Below are 18,322 nucleotides of genomic sequence, written 5' to 3' on the forward strand. Positions count from 1 at the left end.
ATAAAGCTAGGGAACCCCTTTAATATAAATCCCTGTACACTAGAAGCAGAAGTGATAACCACAAAGAATGAAATACTGTGATTCCAAACTGACAGGTATCACTGGCCAGGAAAGGACCATACGTCTACAAAAAGTATTCAACTCTGCATACAGGCCACAGCTTATGTCACAGCTTATGCATTTCGGGATTATAAAGCGGTTACAATAAAAATAATACATTTGGCAGCAGCCAACCACCTTAGAAAATTATGGCAAGCTCAGATCGCCTGACAAACATTAAAAGGATATAAAGAATAAAACGATTTTGTAGAGATTGCGGCATGACAGGTACCACTGGAGCAAATATAACTAGCACAAATAGTAATAAACTATAGGGCATATACAGTATATGGTATAAACATACTGAACGTACACTATATACTTGGAAGGATTTGTGATGCCCCTGCCACATCTTGTTGGGAAATGAAATCCATAGCAAATGTACAGTATATATCTATATTAAAGTTTAGAGCAGTGATTCCCAACCGTATTACCATAAGGGAACCACTGAACAATGTTTCCACGCTTGATGAACCCCTTATGCCATTCCTGCCTTCAAGACGCTTCGTGTTGAGGCAAGTATAGCATTCTCCAATTCTTGTTCAGAGGCTAATTTAGCTCAGAACGGTTCACTTCTTCATAAAGCTTCCCTATTGTAGTGACAGGTCTTGTTGTTGCTGTGTTTAGGGGAAACCCTGATCAGGATGTAAGGAACCTCTGCACCATCCGTGAAAATAGGGGACTTTTTTCCAGTGTCCATGAAAAAAAATTAGATTTTTTTGAGGCTGGTGGTACTTGAGCAGGTCACTTTTCTCAGTAAAGGCTGGCAATGTGTTCAGCATTAGTATCTGACCTATAGACATCTATTACTTAGAATCTTTTTTATTGTGGTTTTCCAAATTGTCCTTAAAAAATGTTGGCTGTCCATGAGGTTTGGATAAATTGTCCAGAAAAAAATAAAAAATTTAGGTTGGCAACCCTGGCCAGCGTTCCTGGAAAACCTGGCTAAGAAACCCTGGTTCAGAGCCATTAGTAGATCGTCAGATTCCATAAAGTATATTGTGATCGTATCACTACACTTGTGTCTCTCAGCACTAGAGATAGTGGTGTACAGTCATGGCTGGTGGCTACAATGTAGATAATGTCTCTGTGTTTCATTTTCTTCTGTTGGCACTGTCAAGAATTATTCTTGGCACTAGTATGAAAACATAGCTAGCAGACAGGTGCATCTTAAAGCAGATTGTTTGCAAATGGAATCATTAATTTTACTTGGACGCAACACAACATTTTGTCAAACAGGTTTCTCCTGGGCTTGAAATATCCCGTGTTTCATAATAGGCACATTCTACCTTGTCAGCAAAACAATAGCCTTCCTCTTATATAGGTGTATATATGTAAATGGAGAACCAGACGACTGTCCGCAAGCTGTGGATCTCCTGGGAGCGGGTGGTCCAAGACCTGGATGACGAGAGCTGGAGGGCTTGCTTGGGGACAGTCGTTTGGCTCTCAGTTGAGCGGGCTTTAAAAAAAAAAAGAAAAAACACTCTGGGGTATTACATATATACCTAGGCCATTTGCTTGTATAAATATATAGCATGCTGCTCGATATAAACACAGCATTGTTCACATCATCTGGCTCTGTTGTTTAGCCACATTAAATAAGTCTTGGGTCATGGGCTTGAAGACACCAAAGGGATTAAAAAAGTTTTTTTGCTGGGTAATGAGCTCGATTTTTTAAAATCCAAAAGGTGGCAAGAAGCCTTAGATAGATGACGGTAGAAAGATGGTTTGGCCAACAGCTGTTTCTTCCCCCTCACTTTCCATACACATGCATCATGGGCTCAGCCGAGCATGCATGTGTTCTTAGTAGGGAGAGGAGAATAAGTCACTGCCAGACACTTATGGTGATAGTTTATCTCCAGGGAGAATCAAAAGATTAAGTATGTTGAAATAGTAAGATCCTTCTTTCCTACAACATTTCACATCGGTGGAGATTCTGGACACCTCCATATACAGCACTTTAGATGGTGACACTGAAATCAGCAGGTTCAGCCCATATTCTTCCAATGTGTATTGTGTGTTAGTCTTGTGTTCTTGTTGTGTCGGTACAGCATGTTACTGCTGAACTTCTTGCACATGCTGAGGCCACTGATTGGCTGCAGTGGTCTTGTGTCCAAGAAGGGGGGTCTCCATCACAACTGCCTTTTTACACAGTACACACTATTCATTTCAATAGTATGTAACAAGATAATTTGCATCTGTCAGCAGATTTGTACCTATGACACTGGCTGACCTGTTACATGTGCGCTTGGCAGCTGAGGGCATCTGTGTTGGTCCCATGTTTATATGTGCCCGCATTGCTGAGAAAAATGTATGTTTTAATACATGCAAATGAGCCTCTAGGAGCAACAGGGGCGTTGTCATTACACCTAGAGGCTCAGCTCTCTCTGCACTTTGATTGACAGGACCAGGCAGGTGTGATGACGTTTAATGTCAGTTTAGGGTTTCCTACATCTGTCCACAACTACATCCATTCTTATCAACCAGAATAGCTTTACTACTGCACATATAACCCATGTGTTCATCCAGAGTTCACATATATTTGCTGTGGACAGAAAGTACAACATATACAAAAGAAACATGATGACCACAAAGCAGAACAGGGAAACTGCAATACTAACGGGTCTGATCGTCCTTTCTTCTCATCCACCACAGCCAGGTCCCTGCACTGAGCCACGTATATCTGGAACTCACGGTTCTTCTCATCATAATCCAGAGAAAACTGAACAGTTCCTTGTGCGTCCACACTTCCAAAATCACCGCTGTACACACTGAGGACACTGTTACTGACCTGCCAAAAGAATGGAGGTTAAAGTGTTATTTACACAGGGTTCGGAGTAGTTCTTAACCCCTTAGTGACCAGCCTGTTTGGGCCTTTATGACCAAGCGTTTTTCTTCCTTTTTTCATGGTCTCGTTCCAAGAGCTATAACGTTTTTATTTTTTCGTCTATATAGCTTTATGAGGGCTTGTTTTTTACGGGACAAGTTGTAGTTTTTAATGGCGCCATTTTGGAGTACACATAGCTTTCTGATTAACTTTTATTAACTCTTTCTGGGAGGGAGATGGGGAAAAATAGCAATACTGCCACTGCGTTTTTACATTATAAATTTTACGGCGTTCATTTTTCGGTACAAATAACATAATATCGTTATTCTCTGGGTCAGCACGATTACAGTGATAGTAAATACTTATAATTTTTTTTACGTTTTACTACTTTTTTTTTGCAATAAAACCCCTTTTATTAACCAAAAAAATGATTTTACATTGCCACTTCACAAGACCCATAACTTTTTTTTTTCTATGGAGTTGTGTGAGGGCTTGTTTTTTGAGGGACGGCTTGTATTTTTCATTGGTATCATTTTGGAGTAAATGCCGCTTTTTGATCGCTTATTAAGTTTTTTTCGGTGGAAACTAAGAATAAATTAGAAATTCTGTCTTTTTTTTTGATTATTTTTTTACGGCGTTCACCATAGGGGATAATTTATGTAATATTTATGTAGTCCGGGTCGCTATGGATGCGGCAATACCAAACATATAGGGGATATTTTCTTTTTGCAATTTTTACATTGAAAAGCGTATTTTCAATGGAAAAAAAAGGATATTTTTTATTTTATGGAATTTTTTTATTTTATTTAATAAATCTATTTTTTATTTTTTTTCTTTACTACTTAATAGTCCCACAAGGGGACTATAATATACAGTATTTTGATTGGTTTTAAAATGTAATGCATTATCTCTATAATGCATTACATTTCAATAGCAATGCTATTCAAACATTGACCAGCAGGCTGCGCCAGAGAGGCACAGCCTGCAGGAGATAACTGAAGACAGGCTCGGGGCCCTGATCGCAAGCAAGGTAAGCTTCCCAACACATCAGCACCCCGCAATCGCATTTTCGGGGTGCTGATGGGAGACAGAGGGAGTCCGCTCCCTCTGTCACCACTTTACATGCAGCGGGCGCCATTGAGCCCGGCATGTAAAGGGTTAAACAGCCCAGATCGGCACTCCTGCTGGTTAGAGCAGGGCCCCGGCTCTCATGTGAGAGTCGGGTCTGCGCTCCCCGCTGCATGGGGGAGCCGTGCAGTGCTTAGACGTGGCCACCGTAAAAACGCGGCAGCCCAGCCTAAGGCCCCTTAGTGACCGCCGTAAAAAGGCGTATGGGTGGTCACTAAGGGGTTAAAACTAAACCAGACGTACTTGACACCTATGTCCAATGAAAACCTAAGAATGCAGTTGTAATTGCAGTTTACCCTAATATCTCATCCCCCCCGCTGTCTTAGGCTACATGCACACGAACGTTGTTTGTTTCCGTGTCTGTTCCGGGTTTTTTTTGTGGATATTGTCCGCATAATGGACAAGGATAGTAGCCGTCCCGTAAAAAACAGAATGCACACGGACGTCATCCGTATTTTTTGCGGATCCGTTTTTTGCGGACCGCAAAATACTGAAAAAGCCATACGGTTGTGTGCAAGAAGCCTTAATCATAAGTTCCGGAAATAATTAACCAAATTGCCCCTAATTGTGTTTCTTCGTTTTTTATTTTATTTGATTGTCCAGCGAGCAGTCAAAAAATGTCCACTACATGTCTGCCAGCATCTACAATATAGATTATACTGTACAGCAGTGGCGTGGCCAGAGGGGGCCACGGCCCCCCCTACATCATACTGTGCCCCCCCAACTAAAATGCCCCCCCCCCCCCAAGTGAGCCGCCGCCGGGCACAGGGAGATGAGCGCTTCCATTGCGCTCATCTCCATTGTAATCTGCCTGTGCCAGCGGAGGTGCAGTGGAGGGAGAGGCGTGTCCCTTCCCCTTCCTCTGATAGGCTGCAGGCACTAGGCCGGCAGCCTATCAGAGGCGCCGCCTGAGCCTTACAGCGCGGGACACAGGAAGAGTCTGCATCGCATCGCTGGCACTGAGGTAAGTATAAGTGTTTTTTTTTTACAATAGTGTTACTGGCACATTGGGGGGGCTTATTACAATGGGGGGGGGCTTATTACAATGGGGGGGGACTTAATACTGGCACGTGATGGGGGGGGGCTTATTACTGGCACGTGATGGGGGGCTTATTACTGGCACGTGATGGGGGGCTTATTACTGGCACGTGATGGGGGGCTTATTACTGGCACGTGATGGGGGGCTTGTTACTGGCACGTGATGGGGGGCTTGTTACTGGCACGTGATGGGGGGCTTGTTACTGGCACGTGATGGGGGGCTTGTTACTGGCACGTGATGGGGGCTCTTGTTACTGGCACGTGATGGGGGCTTATTACTGGCACATTGGGGGGCTCTTGTTACTGGCACATTGGGGGGCTCTTGTTACTGGCACATTGGGGGGCTCTTGTTACTGGCACATTGGGGGGCTCTTGTTACTGGCACATTGGGGGGCTCTTGTTACTGGCACATTGGGGGGCTCTTGTTACTGGCACATTGGGGGGCTCTTGTTACTGGCACATTGGGGGGCTCTTGTTACTGGCACATTGGGGGGCTCTTGTTACTGGCACATTGGGGGGCTCTTGTTACTGGCACATTGGGGGGCTCTTGTTACTGGCAGTGGCACGTTATTGAGGGCACTTATTACTGGCACATTATTGGTGGGCACTATAGGGGCATATACGGTATGTGGCATCCACAGATCCCCCCCATAGCAGTGTCATCCACAGATCCCCCTCTCTATAAAAGTGTCATCCACAGACAGCTGGACTTTTCTTCCCTGTTGCGGTTTTAGGTATTGGGTAAAGTATTGCAGCATTTCTAAGCGTACTTGTGTAAATGTATCGTTGTTATAGCTGCCCCCCCTACTTTTGTCCTGGCCCCCAGTGTGCCCCCCCAAAATTTGAAAGCTAGAGACGCCACTGCTGTACAGCCCTATAGCTGTCCGTAAAAATGGAGAATGCTCCTCACACAGAGTTGGTCCTGGATCATACTTTTTACCTTCTGTTATGCATTACTTAATCAAAGTTTATTTAAATGGAATATATGTACCCAGTAATAATAATATGAGACACAGATTATAAGACAGCTCTGAAAGTAAACGGGTATGCTAGTGAAAGGCCATCAAGTACTTACGGAAGATACTGATGCCATATCAGAGGAGTTGCTGCCACCGCTAAGGGTCTTTCTGTGTTTCCTAATGTTGAAGCTGATTTCAGAGGCAGTGTCAGATTCAGTCTGAGACCAAAACAGAGAGAAACAAAGGTTAAAAATGTACGTCTCAAGAAAATTTGTATAGTTCATAAATGTAAGACTCCGTTCCCAGCATCCCTGGGAGGTACACATGGGGAGTATTCCCTGATATATATTTGAATCAATGCATCCAATGTATGTCACTGCACATGCATACAATGACTATTGGCCACTGTGAAAACATATGTCATGCAGTATACTTTTTTTTTTACTGTTTCCATCAGTAGATTAGACTTTCCCATATATTGAAAAGAAAGTATGTACATACTGGACCAGCGTGAGCCCAAACAGCACTATTTTGCCATATACTAGGTGCATGTGGGCCTATGGTCATGTTCGGCATGAGAGCTACAGTATGAACATGCCCTTAGGCTGTGATCACATTATTTTTTTGGCCCAGGTTTAAAGGGCATCTGTCAGCAGTTTTGTCCCTATGACACTGGCCGACCTGTTACATGTGCACTTGGCAGCTGAAGGTACGGTATCTGTGTTGGTCCCATGCTCATATGTGCCCGCATTGCTGAGAAAAATGATATTTGCATACATGCAAATTAGCCTCCATGAGCAACGGGGGCGTTGCCGTTACACCTAGAGGCTCTGTTTCAGATAGTGAAAATGTCATCACACCTGGCCCTGTCAATCAAAGTGCAGAGGGCGCGGCAGATGCATAGAGAGCAGGCCCTCTAGGTGTAATGACAACGCCCCCGTTGCTCCTAGAGGCTCATTTGCATATATTAAACCATCATTTTTTCTCAGCAGCGCAGGCACCTTCAGCTGCCAAGCGCACCTGCAACCGGTCAGCCAGTTTCTGCTGACAGATGCCCTTTAATATATACTTTGGGGGGAAGATGCAAAATCATAGTATGTTGTGCTTTTCCATCCTGCAGAGTCCAGCAAAAAAAACAAAAAAACAAAAACATATATGTTAAATCGGATACTTTTTTTTCGGATGTAATTATACGCTCTGAGGCATCCCTTTACTGTATACATCATGTGTATAAATTAAAGGTGGCACATAATTGTGATTGCTATGAAGCAGAAGCTATACAAACCCCAGCCATGCTCTTTCCTGCGTCTGTCCTTACCTCTGAATGCAGGGCAGGAGTGGATCTGCTCAGCTCTTTAGCGCGTTCCGGCTCCAGAAGCTGGTGACTTAACGTGTTCGGCTTGTTATATGCTTAGAAGAACAAAAGAAGGAAATTAATAGTGATAAACATAACCTTGAGAAACAAAAAGGACACATCAAACTGGCAACATATAATACTGATGCGACCTCAGTTGTTTCCTCACTACATTGCCATACTACATTTGTTTTTCTCTTTTTCTGCACATGGCTTTCATGAAAGAATAAATATTGAGTCTTCGGAAGTTTTTTTTTTTTCTATAATAAAGCAAAGCGGGTTTCAAGGAGGACCTTACCTTACCCACTCACCTAAGCCGCAATGGTGCATATCTCATTAAACACTGCTAACAGCACTAGGAAGGGGCTGGGGACACCAGGGCAAACACATCTTTTGCGGATCTTTACTATCAGAAGTAGCGTGAATATGAACTTTTATTCTGCTAGATTCTGCTCCTGTAAGAGCCCAGGAGGTGAAGATTCACGGTTAAGTGCTCTCTGTATTGAGCTGCTTCACCGCCCCTCCCTTCTGCTGTGAGTGACAGGTGTAGCATCCAACCAGAAGACCACTACAGTTGTCCCTCAGAGCAGTGGGGAGGTGCCATAAAGCAGTTAAATGCACAGAGCACATCAAAGTGAAGCTCCGCCTCCTAAGCACTTGCAGGAACAGAACCAAGCAGAATAAAACTACAAATTCACACTACTCCTGATGATGAAAGTTCCACATAAAGTATGTGTTCCCTTCTCTCTCCAACCTCTACCTAGTGCTGCCAGCAGTTTTGCATGGTCAAAATTTTCTGAAAGACTCTTTTCAAGAAAGTGTCCTGCTAAGGATGTCGGAAATATCTGCTAAAAAAAAAATCAGACCCTAGTCAATAAATGTTCCTTTCAAGCTATGTTTGGATTTAAATGGTCCTGAGATCTACAAAAGAAGGGCAAAAAGAGATATTTTGAAGGTTACATAGATTTGAGCCCAGGAATAGTCATTTCACCTGATGTCCTGATATATTAGCTTATAGATATATGTCTAGGTGCACGTAGGCATTTTTTCCAGTCTGCTGTCTTCCACATTTTATAACTGTTCAATGTCCACAATACACAGATTAGTGACCAGGACGCACGTCACTGTGTCATACTTCACCCTCCCGATTTCAGTTTTTCTTTCCATGCTGTTTGCGTCTGTCGTTCCCTGCACAAGTTGTCAACAGTTCTTTATTCAAATACAAAGACCTTGCGGAAATCTATTTTACACCTGACTCCATGACTTGTATCAGGAAAAGGATGTGGACGAACAAACAGTAGATTTGTAAAACAGAGTCAACATTATGAATTGAACGCTTGGTTTCCTAGGTAAACTGACAGATGGGGTGCTATGATTGTGCTGTAATCATCTGTAATGGGATGTTAAAGAGACAATAGCAATCTTCAGAAGAAATAACATGGTTATCTTCACCAAAACCCAAAGAGGAACAATGACCAATACAGTGAAACTATCTTCCATCCCTGTGAAACTCACTTTCCGTGGTTGTATAAATATTCACCATGCTTCTTGCGTTGCTGACATTATTAGACTTTGATGCAGCCACATCCTCAGGGTAATCTTCAGAGCTCCGGCCTAGAGAAGAAACCAAATAGTTATGGGGGTGAGATGAGCAAATTGATTTGTCTCATCAGAAGGGCTTCTTCACTGTGGGGGGCAGTCCCCGTAGGTGACGAAGCGCACAACTGCCACAGTATTGACAGGGATGGACATTTAGCCCAAACGTGACAATTTCTAAATGTCTGGTCCTGTCCATCTTGTGCCAGGTTGGCGCTTCTTTACCTCTGCTGTCAGCCCCCCCAAGGGGAAGAAGCCCCGCTGATGAGACACATTGATTTGTTAGAATCAATTTGCTCATCTTTATTATGGGGTTCACGATGAGCAAACATTTTACTTGTTTTTATTTGTCAATGTGTGGAGAACCTTACTGATCGCTAATCCAAAGGAGAAAAACCTTCTTATGTTGTAGCCTATGGGGTTCTCAAAAACTGGTCTCCACAGATGACATCTTCTCTATGATATGTCAGAAGTCATAGTACAGTATGTGTGCATTCAACATGTGCAGCTACATAGGGGCCATCCAGGCAAGGGAGCCCACTGTTAATAATAGTGTTCCCTATGGTCTATTAGATCACATGTAACCAGCTACACAGTATATCCATGTCTCCAATAATCTGGTGGTTTGGCACAATGATGAGGAAATGAAGAAAATCTGTTTATCCACTGAGCTGCTGTGACATCACAACTGTGTTTGTCAGGGGAGTAGTTGTCACATCAGAAATGTATTTGTGTCAGGTAATCTCCTGAGACATCACAAGTAGATTTCAATCAGGTAATCTGCTGTGACATCACTAGTGAATCTCAGTCAGGTAATCTGCTGTGACATCACTAGTGAATCTCAGTCAGGTAATCTGCTGTGACATCACTAGTGAATTTCAGTCAGGTAATCTGCTGTGACATCACTGGTGAATTTCAGTCAGGTAATCTGCTGTGACATCACTAGTGAATTTCAGTCAGGTAATCTGCTGTGACATCACTGGTGAATTTCAGTCAGGTAATCTGCTGTGACATCACTAGTGAATTGCAGTCAGGTAATCTGCTGTGACGTCACTAGTGGATTTCAGTCAGGTAATCTGCTGTGACATCACTAGTAAATTTCAGTCAGGTAATCTGCTGTGACATCACTAGTAAATTTCGGTCAGGTAATCTGCTGTGACATCATTGGTGAATTTCAGTCAGGTAATCTGCTGTGACGTCACAAGTAGATTTCAGTCAGGTAATCTGATGTGTCATCACAAGTAGATTTCAGTCAGGTAATCTGATGTGTCATCACAAGTAGATTTCAGTCATATGTGATGCTGTGTCATCACAAGTGGATTTCATTCACGTAATATCCTGCGAAATCACAAGTGCATTTCAGTCAGGTATGATGCTGTGACATCACAAGAGAATTTCAGTCAGGTAATCTGCTGTGTCATCACAAGTGGGTTTCTGTCATGTGTGACATCACAAGTGGGTTTCTGTCAGGTAATCTGCTGTGACGTCACTAGTGGATTTCAGTCAGGTAATCTGCTGTGACATCACTAGTAAATTTCAGTCAGGTAATCTGCTGTGACATCACTAGTAAATTTCGGTCAGGTAATCTGCTGTGACATCATTGGTGAATTTCAGTCAGGTAATCTGCTGTGACGTCACAAGTAGATTTCAGTCAGGTAATCTGCTGTGACGTCACAAGTAGATTTCAGTCAGGTAATCTGCTGTGACGTCACAAGTAGATTTCAGTCAGGTAATCTGATGTGTCATCACAAGTAGATTTCAGTCATATGTGATGCTGTGTCATCACAAGTGGATTTCATTCACGTAATATCCTGCGAAATCACAAGTGCATTTCAGTCAGGTATGATGCTGTGACATCACTAGTGAATTTCAGTCATGTAATCTGCTGTGACATCACTAGTGGATTTCAGTCAGGTAATCTGATGTGACATCACCAGTGAATTTCAGTCAGGTAATCTGCTGTGACGTCACTAGTGGATTTCAGTCAGGTAATCTGCTGTGACGTCACTAGTGGATTTCAGTCAGGTAATCTGCTGTGACGTCACTAGTGGATTTCAGTCAGGTAATCTGCTGTGACATCACTAGTAAATTTCAGTCAGGTAGTCTGCTGTGACATCACAAGTGGATTTCATTAACGTAATATCCTGCAAAATCACAAGTGGGTTTCTGTCAGGTATGATGCTGTGACATCACAAGTAGGTTTCTGTCAGGTAACCTACTGTGACATCATAGTGGGTTTCAGCATTAGTGGCTATATCTGTCGCTGTTCAAAAATTGTACAGACAGTTTGAGCTAACAGCCCAGGAGGCATGACCAAGAACTCATCTTTTATCCCTGGCAGATGTATGTCCTTTTATATTTACTTTGGCTCTTTACTTTTGTATCAGAGCGTTCCCTTTAGGGTGCATTTACACGACAGTATAAATGGATCCGCATCCGTTCTGTTCCAGTATCCATGTTTTGCGGAACGGGTGCGGACCCATTCATTTCAATGGGGCCGCAAAAGATGCGGACAGCACACCGTGTGCTGTCCGCATCCGTTTTTCCGTTTCGTGGCCCTGCAAAAAAGATACGGCCGGTATCCATGTTTTGCGGATCCGCAATTTGTGGAACGCACTCGGCCGGTATCAGTGTTTTGCGGATCCACAATTTGCGGACCGCAAAACACCTACGGTCCTGTGAATGCACCCTTACTTGGAGTAGCACTACTGAAATCTGATAGAACCAATAAATTTGGTAAAAACCAAGGTGACATCAGCATGTACTACAACTCTTCTATATTCAGATGGCACACAAAAAACCCCACAATTTTTGTATAATGTGAACCCAATGATTATCTTCAATCTGTGTGGGAACCCAGCAACAAGTCTTTAATTTCCCTGCAGTGCCAAAATGGTGCAGATGAAGCATTACTTGGTGACTATAATAATCAATGGACTATCCTTCTAACTTATGAAAATGTTAGCGTAAAAGACACTCTTTTTAGCCGATCTTCACCTTGGCTCAAACTAGCCAAACACATAAGATAAAAGATATCCAAACTCGCCAACCTTGAGGTCTCCTGTGTTTCCTTCTACTGCAGAATTTGAGGGAAAGAAAAATTGTGCATGTTGGATTTCAATATGCCGATCTTTATTTCCTTGTGGGAGATGAACCACTGCCAGAAGAGTCTGGAAGAGAATTATTCTCTTTTCCCTTCAAAATAAACCATGCATGTCTGTGCACACTGAGCGTGAGGAATACTATCGGACGAGTGTTCAGCCAATGTGTGTGTGCTCAAACTGTATTGTCGCTACGGATCACTGAAAGTGCCATTATGGGTTCTGTGGCTATTGTAAATCACTATGAGGGCATTGCGGCGGCTCTGCTGTGCTACAGCACTTTGGCTAGCTCTGCTATCTCCATAACATAGCCAACCATAGCTGCCACAATGTATAGCTCTTCTGTGGGGAAACTATGGAATTAGCTCTATATTTCCCCAAAAATGTGCATTTATTAGCCAAAACCACATAAGTTATGTCTTGACTGCCTAGTAACATGTTGTCCACATTCCTGGTACGTGCAAAAGGCTACTTAATGAATGGCTTGTACAGTCACTCAGAATTGAGAAAGCTCGTTGGAAGAACGAGTGAAACGTTTTCAAGAAATCTACAGTACGTCCAGTTGCCTTGATTTATTCTTTACAGATATACCATGACCTGGATAAATGAGAACCTTCACAGACTTAATGAATGGCTGCACTATAGAGAACACTATTGTATGACATATTATTTTCTGAAGTATTCCTCAAATATAATAGGTCAGATCAAATATTCCTTAATCTATTCTACATTTTAATATCATGTAAGATCTGAAACAACCCCTGACAGAAGTTAAAACATGCTGAATACAATACAAACAGTATTACCGTTTTCAGTTTCCAGTAGTGAATGTCCGGTCTTGTCTTCTTCACTCTTGGGTTTTTTATCTGTCCCTCCCTGTTCTTCATCAGAGGACACAGTATCAATTAAAATCTGAACCTTGCTATAAAGTGACTCTGCTACTTTTGGTTTGCTTTGTGGGACAATGATTTCGTCCACAGAGTCTGTTATCTCTGGCACAGAAACGACAGGTAGCTTGTCTTTGGGAGAAGAAGTAGGATCACCTTTAGTCTCCTTGACAACTGAAGAAGCTCTAACTGGAAGCTTTGATTTCTTAGAAGAGCGATTAACGCCACTGTTGTCCTCACTGTGTGAGGTTGTCCCATTGCTTTCTGATACAGACATACTTCTCGAATTTGATGAACCCTTGCTTTTAGCATAAGTTGATCTTGGTATTGAAGAGGATGGGGTTTTTCGATGTGGAACCACATGGACCATTTCATCTTCACTGGAGGATACCACTTGAGGTCTTTGTGAGAAATACTTCAGTCGATGTGTATACTCTGGTAGAGATCTCTCCTCGCTATTAACTTTTGTGGTGGATTGTATAGTAACTGAGTGATTAGGCTTTGCAGGAGACTCATCTAAATTCACTGCATCTTCTGCTTCTTGCTTTAAATGGCCCTGACTTGCATTCCCTGAATTCCCTGCTCCCTTTTCCCAAAATTTTCTTAGAGATATAAACTGGTCTTTGTCTAGAATGGAATCTTGCTCTCCTTGCATCTCTTTGATTGAATGGACTTCAAAGTTTGCATTGGTTTTGACATTTTTCGGCTGCTCTGTCTCTGGAGAGGATAATCCAGACTGTGCCAATGTTTCTGTCTTCTTGAAAGTGATGCTTGAATGATCCGATTGTGCTGAAATGTCAGTCTTTGATGCTTCCCTACTTGTTTTCCTTTTGACTGGTATCTTACTAGGACTTCCACTTTCTTCGTTTGGACTTTTCTCAGGAGAAGATATTTTTCTAGCAAGAGGAACAGGTCTTGATATTAAATTCTTATTTGGTGCGCTGCTCTCTTGCAGATTACTTCTGTGTTCTCCTATGGAAATATAAAATGACACATAATTATAAAACTAACACTATGGTAAAATACAGAATATACAGAGCAAACATGCTGCAGTATGTAGCACATAATAAAGGTGTATACAATATACAGATGTATACAAGACGTTGTCAACACACCAGAGCTTTTTTTGTGATATGCAGGTAAGTCTATATACAGTATATATTCTCCATAGCTAATGCTTTGGCTTTTTTTTAAATTTTTTATCTCTGACTGGTTCTGCGTTATATCCTGTTCTATAGCCCAAAGATGCATTCAGTGTTGTGCTGTAACACTTAAGCAGCCTGTCGGTACATACCCCTGACAGCTTGATTCAGTAATGAAACGTTCTCTACATCTCTACGTTCTGGGAAACTCATTTTTTGCACATCAGATTACTGTACAGCACCTTGTATAAAGATCACACATCCCAAAATACCAATAAGTTCTATGCTGATACTGAACCAGCAGAGAATGCCAAGAGATCTCGGCTCAGCAGTCTGCAGTATTGTGATTGAAGCCCTAGGTGAAAATTGGGATAAAACCTGCTGTAACTAAAGATAAATACAAGGTAAATAAATCTATCTTTTGATAAAGTAATTTTTCTTCTATATACAGTATAAACTGTAAAATGGTGTTCAGACACAATAACATTTTGAATATGATTTAGGCTTATTTCACACTAGCGTTGGGCTTTTCCGGCCACCTCTCGGCATGTTTGCCGTGCTGTGGCCGCATCTCCTGGCCGTCCCCATTATAGTGAATGCCGGGACGGACTTCCGGCAGCACACATGTGCAAGCGTTAGTACGGATCCGGCAGCTAGTGTGAAAGAAGCCTTAGATCAGTGGTGGCGAACCTTTTACAGATCGAGTGCCCAAACTGCAACCCAAAACCCACTTATTTATCGCAAAGTGCCGACACGGTAATTCACCCTGAATACTACAGTCCAGTATAGTGTATCTTCCATGTACTTTATCGTTTAGCTATAATACCCTGCCTACATTCAGTGCTCTGCCTGTGCCGTTCATAGTGCGCCCTGCGCTGATGAATGGCAGGAAAAGTCCAAGGCATATTGGTACACCATAGACTTATTCCAGGATGCGGGTGCCCACAGGGAGGGCTCTGAGTGCCACCTCTGGCACCCGTGCCATAGGTTCGCCACCACTGCCTTAGATCATGTGAACATACACTTCAAGGTAGGGTCGGACTGGAGTTCTTTGGGCCCACCAGAGGAAATTATTTAAGATAGGGGGGTTGGGCCACGAGAATAAAGTCTAATTGGTTTTGATTCAGAGAAAAAGACCCTAGTCTCCTGCACCTTTATGGCCCACTATTGTATCAGAGCCTGGGCCCACTGGAGGATCCCTCTGGTACTCTGGTGGGCCAGTCTGACGCTACTTCAAGGTACAGTAGAAACTCAGTTATTTCACAATGGCAAATAAATAAAAAAAATGGAGGTTAAAACTCAGAACATTCATAATACGTTAAAATTATTTAAAAAAATGCATAATGCATTACTGGATATATTTTTTTATTTTAAAATAAAGTCTGGTATTTAATAGACATATATATATGTTATTCACTACAACCAAGAATCGTTCTTGTATGATAATCCAATACAATTAAGGAATTGTTAAAGGGGTTTTCCAGCAAGAAAAAAACTGGAGGCGGCAGGCTCAAAGGGGGTTAAAAAAATAACAGAACCGATACAATACTCACTGATCCCCGCCACTTCTGTTCTGATGCTACCCAGGTGCCCGCTGGTCTGTCCATCCTGGTCCCATCTTGACACACAGGAAATGCCCACTCAGCCAATGACTGGATAAGGCGGGTCACTGCTGTGGCCAGTAATTAGATGTGCATACATTTCCAGGCATTTCCTGCGTGTTGATACGGGACCAGAAAGTAGAGATCAGCGAGCACCTGGGCAGTGCCAGAACAGAAGTGGCGGGAGATCAGTGAGGTCACACATTTTTTTCCAGCTAAAAAAACCCTTTAAACATCAGTGGGCGAGATAAAGTGCTGTGGTTACATTTTACCGTAATAAACATCAAGCTCTGTACATGAAGGTCACCAAACAATGGGCATGAATCCTGCCCCAAATAATTGAGATATATAGCAGATACGAGAAAGGTTCATAGACGTTACCTCGTTCAGGAAAGCTTTGAGTCTCAGAAGACGGAGATAAGCCTTCATTAGTTACACGGTCTACTGGTTTATTGCCATTGAGGCTCCTCTGCAAAAATAATAATAATAGAAATATTGCCAATTGCAGCTAGACAGGTAGTGGACAAACAATGGAGGGCCTATTGTTTCCCGGAATCCTATTCTATTGTGATCCTTGGAGAGATGATTTTAAAGGGGTTTTCTAGGAATTAGGAAAAACATGGCTGCTGTCTTCCAAAAACAGCCCCACATCTGTCCATAGGATATGCATGGTACTGCAACTCAGCCACATTCACTTCAGTAAAACTACAAAACCAGACACAAATAATGGACGCGTCTGGAGCTGTTTCTGGAAGAAAGTAACCATGTTTTTCTAATCCTGAAAAACTGCTTTAGAAAGGAAACTAACCTAAAAAGGTAACACCCTAGACCAGGGATGCCCAACCTGCGGCCCTCCAGCTGTTGCTAAACTTCAACTCCCAGCATGTCTGGACAGCCTACAGCTATTCGGGCATGCTGGGAGTTGTAGTTTTACAACAGCTGGAGAGCCGCAGTTTGCTCATCCCTGCCCTAGACCAATACCTTTTCCTGAAGCTATTGTTTCACATGCAGAAGCACTGGAGGGGAGAAAAAAAGAGGAGGACAAATGTGTGCTTACTGGGACACAAATGGAGGTCTTGTATATTTAGACTGGAATATGGGATAAGATGGGATTGAGGATGAGGACAATATTAGGGCATTTGTAGCTACAATTTTAGCTCTTTTTGTTTGCTTAGTTCTCAATTAGTGTCTTTTTAATAATAAGCATAATTAAGTGATGGACGGCAAGGCCAAAGCTGGCCATACACGATACATTAATCTCAGCCAAACCTGCCATTTTTGGTGGGACCAGCTGACCTTATTTGTATGGGGGAGATTCCAATATGCCTGCTCTGAAGATATGCCACTGCCAGTGCATGTGCAAGTATATGGTGGGTGGGAGAGATAGCTGTCGGCCAAACAAGCATTCGGCAAACAGGTATCTAAAGAGCATCTTTAGATAGTATATAATATGCATTCATAACAGATGTCCAGACTGGTGCGGACACTGGTGATTATAGTCACTTTTGCCTATTGTTCTATATAGTCATATATGAAAATATCCCATAACGCCAAACATACTTATCTTATAATTACTTGCCTTTTCTGGTGAATTGTGACTGGATGATTCAGGCTCTACAGATGGATCTATCTGCAGCTGAGGCACACTGGCAGTCCTATCATAAATACCATCAACAGGACTGCAAATGAAGAAGCATGAAACGAGAAATATATCATTATACTGCACAGCATTGGTGGTCTTAATGACTTTGCATTTTTATCCCCACAAGAAATGTTTTAATCAGTCAACAAAGTATGCAAAGTGTACAAGGTGCATGTACAATGGTGTCCCAGCTAGTTCATGGTGAGGTTCCCCCCGGTATTGGTGAGGCATAGCTAGGGAGGCATGTCATGGTGAGGCAACCCCTGGTATTGGTGAGGCATAGCTAGGGAGGCAGTTCATGGTGAGGTTCCCCCTGTTAGTGAGGCACAGCTAGGGAGGCAGTTTATGGTGAGGCAACCCCCTGTTGTTGGTGAGGCACAGCTAGGGAGGCAGTTCATGGTGAGGCAACCCCCCGTTGTTGGTGAGGCACAGCTAGGGAGGCAGTTCATGGTGAGGCACAGCTAGGGAGGCAGTTCATGGTGAGGCAACCCTCTGTTGTTGGTGAGGCACAGCTAGGGAGGCAGTTCATGGTGAGGCAACCCCCCGTTGTTGGTGAGGCACAGCTAGGGAGGCAGTTCATGGTGAGGCAACCCCCCGTTATTGGTGAGGCACAGCTAGGGAGGCAGTTCATGGTGAGGCAACCCCCCGTTGTTGGTGAGGCACAGCTAGGGAGGCAGTTTATGGTGAGGCAACCCCCTGTTGTTGGTGAGGCACAGCTAGGGAGGCAGTTCATGGTGAGGCACAGCTAGGGAGGCAGTTCATGGTGAGGCAACCCCCCGTTGTTGGTGAGGCACAGCTAGGGAGGCAGTTCATGGTGAGGCAACCCCCAGTTGTTGGTGAGGCACAGCTAGGGAGGCAGTTCATGGTGAGGCAACCCCCCGTTGTTGGTGAGGCACAGCTAGGGAGGCAGTTCATGGTGAGGCAACCCCCTGTTGTTGGTGAGGCACA

The 18,322-nt window shown here is 43.2% G+C and overlaps 1 protein-coding gene across 5 annotated transcripts in view; it reads right to left on the reverse strand.

Annotated features, from left to right (window-relative positions):
- The window catches only part of LOC121009336 (synaptotagmin-like protein 2), a 140,455-nt gene that overhangs the window by 23,068 nt on the left and 99,065 nt on the right, over positions 1 to 18,322 (reverse strand). For 4 of the 5 annotated variants that reach the window (XM_040442385.1, XM_040442383.1, XM_040442382.1 and 1 more), the window contains exons 5-11: positions 17,312 to 17,411; positions 16,114 to 16,201; positions 12,909 to 13,961; positions 8,921 to 9,019; positions 7,370 to 7,461; positions 6,168 to 6,269; positions 2,721 to 2,890 (exon numbers count right to left, since the gene is read on the reverse strand). In XM_040442385.1, coding sequence (XP_040298319.1) covers positions 2,721 to 2,890; positions 6,168 to 6,269; positions 7,370 to 7,461; positions 8,921 to 9,019; positions 12,909 to 13,961; positions 16,114 to 16,201; positions 17,312 to 17,411 — 1,704 coding nt within the window. The remainder of the gene's footprint in view (positions 1 to 2,720; positions 2,891 to 6,167; positions 6,270 to 7,369; positions 7,462 to 8,920; positions 9,020 to 12,908; positions 13,962 to 16,113; positions 16,202 to 17,311; positions 17,412 to 18,322) is intronic. The other variant, XM_040442386.1, reaches the window with a different exon arrangement.

The sequence above is a fragment of the Bufo bufo genome, chromosome 8 (assembly GCF_905171765.1).
Source record: "Bufo bufo chromosome 8, aBufBuf1.1, whole genome shotgun sequence".
Taxonomy (NCBI): Eukaryota; Metazoa; Chordata; class Amphibia; order Anura; family Bufonidae; genus Bufo; species Bufo bufo.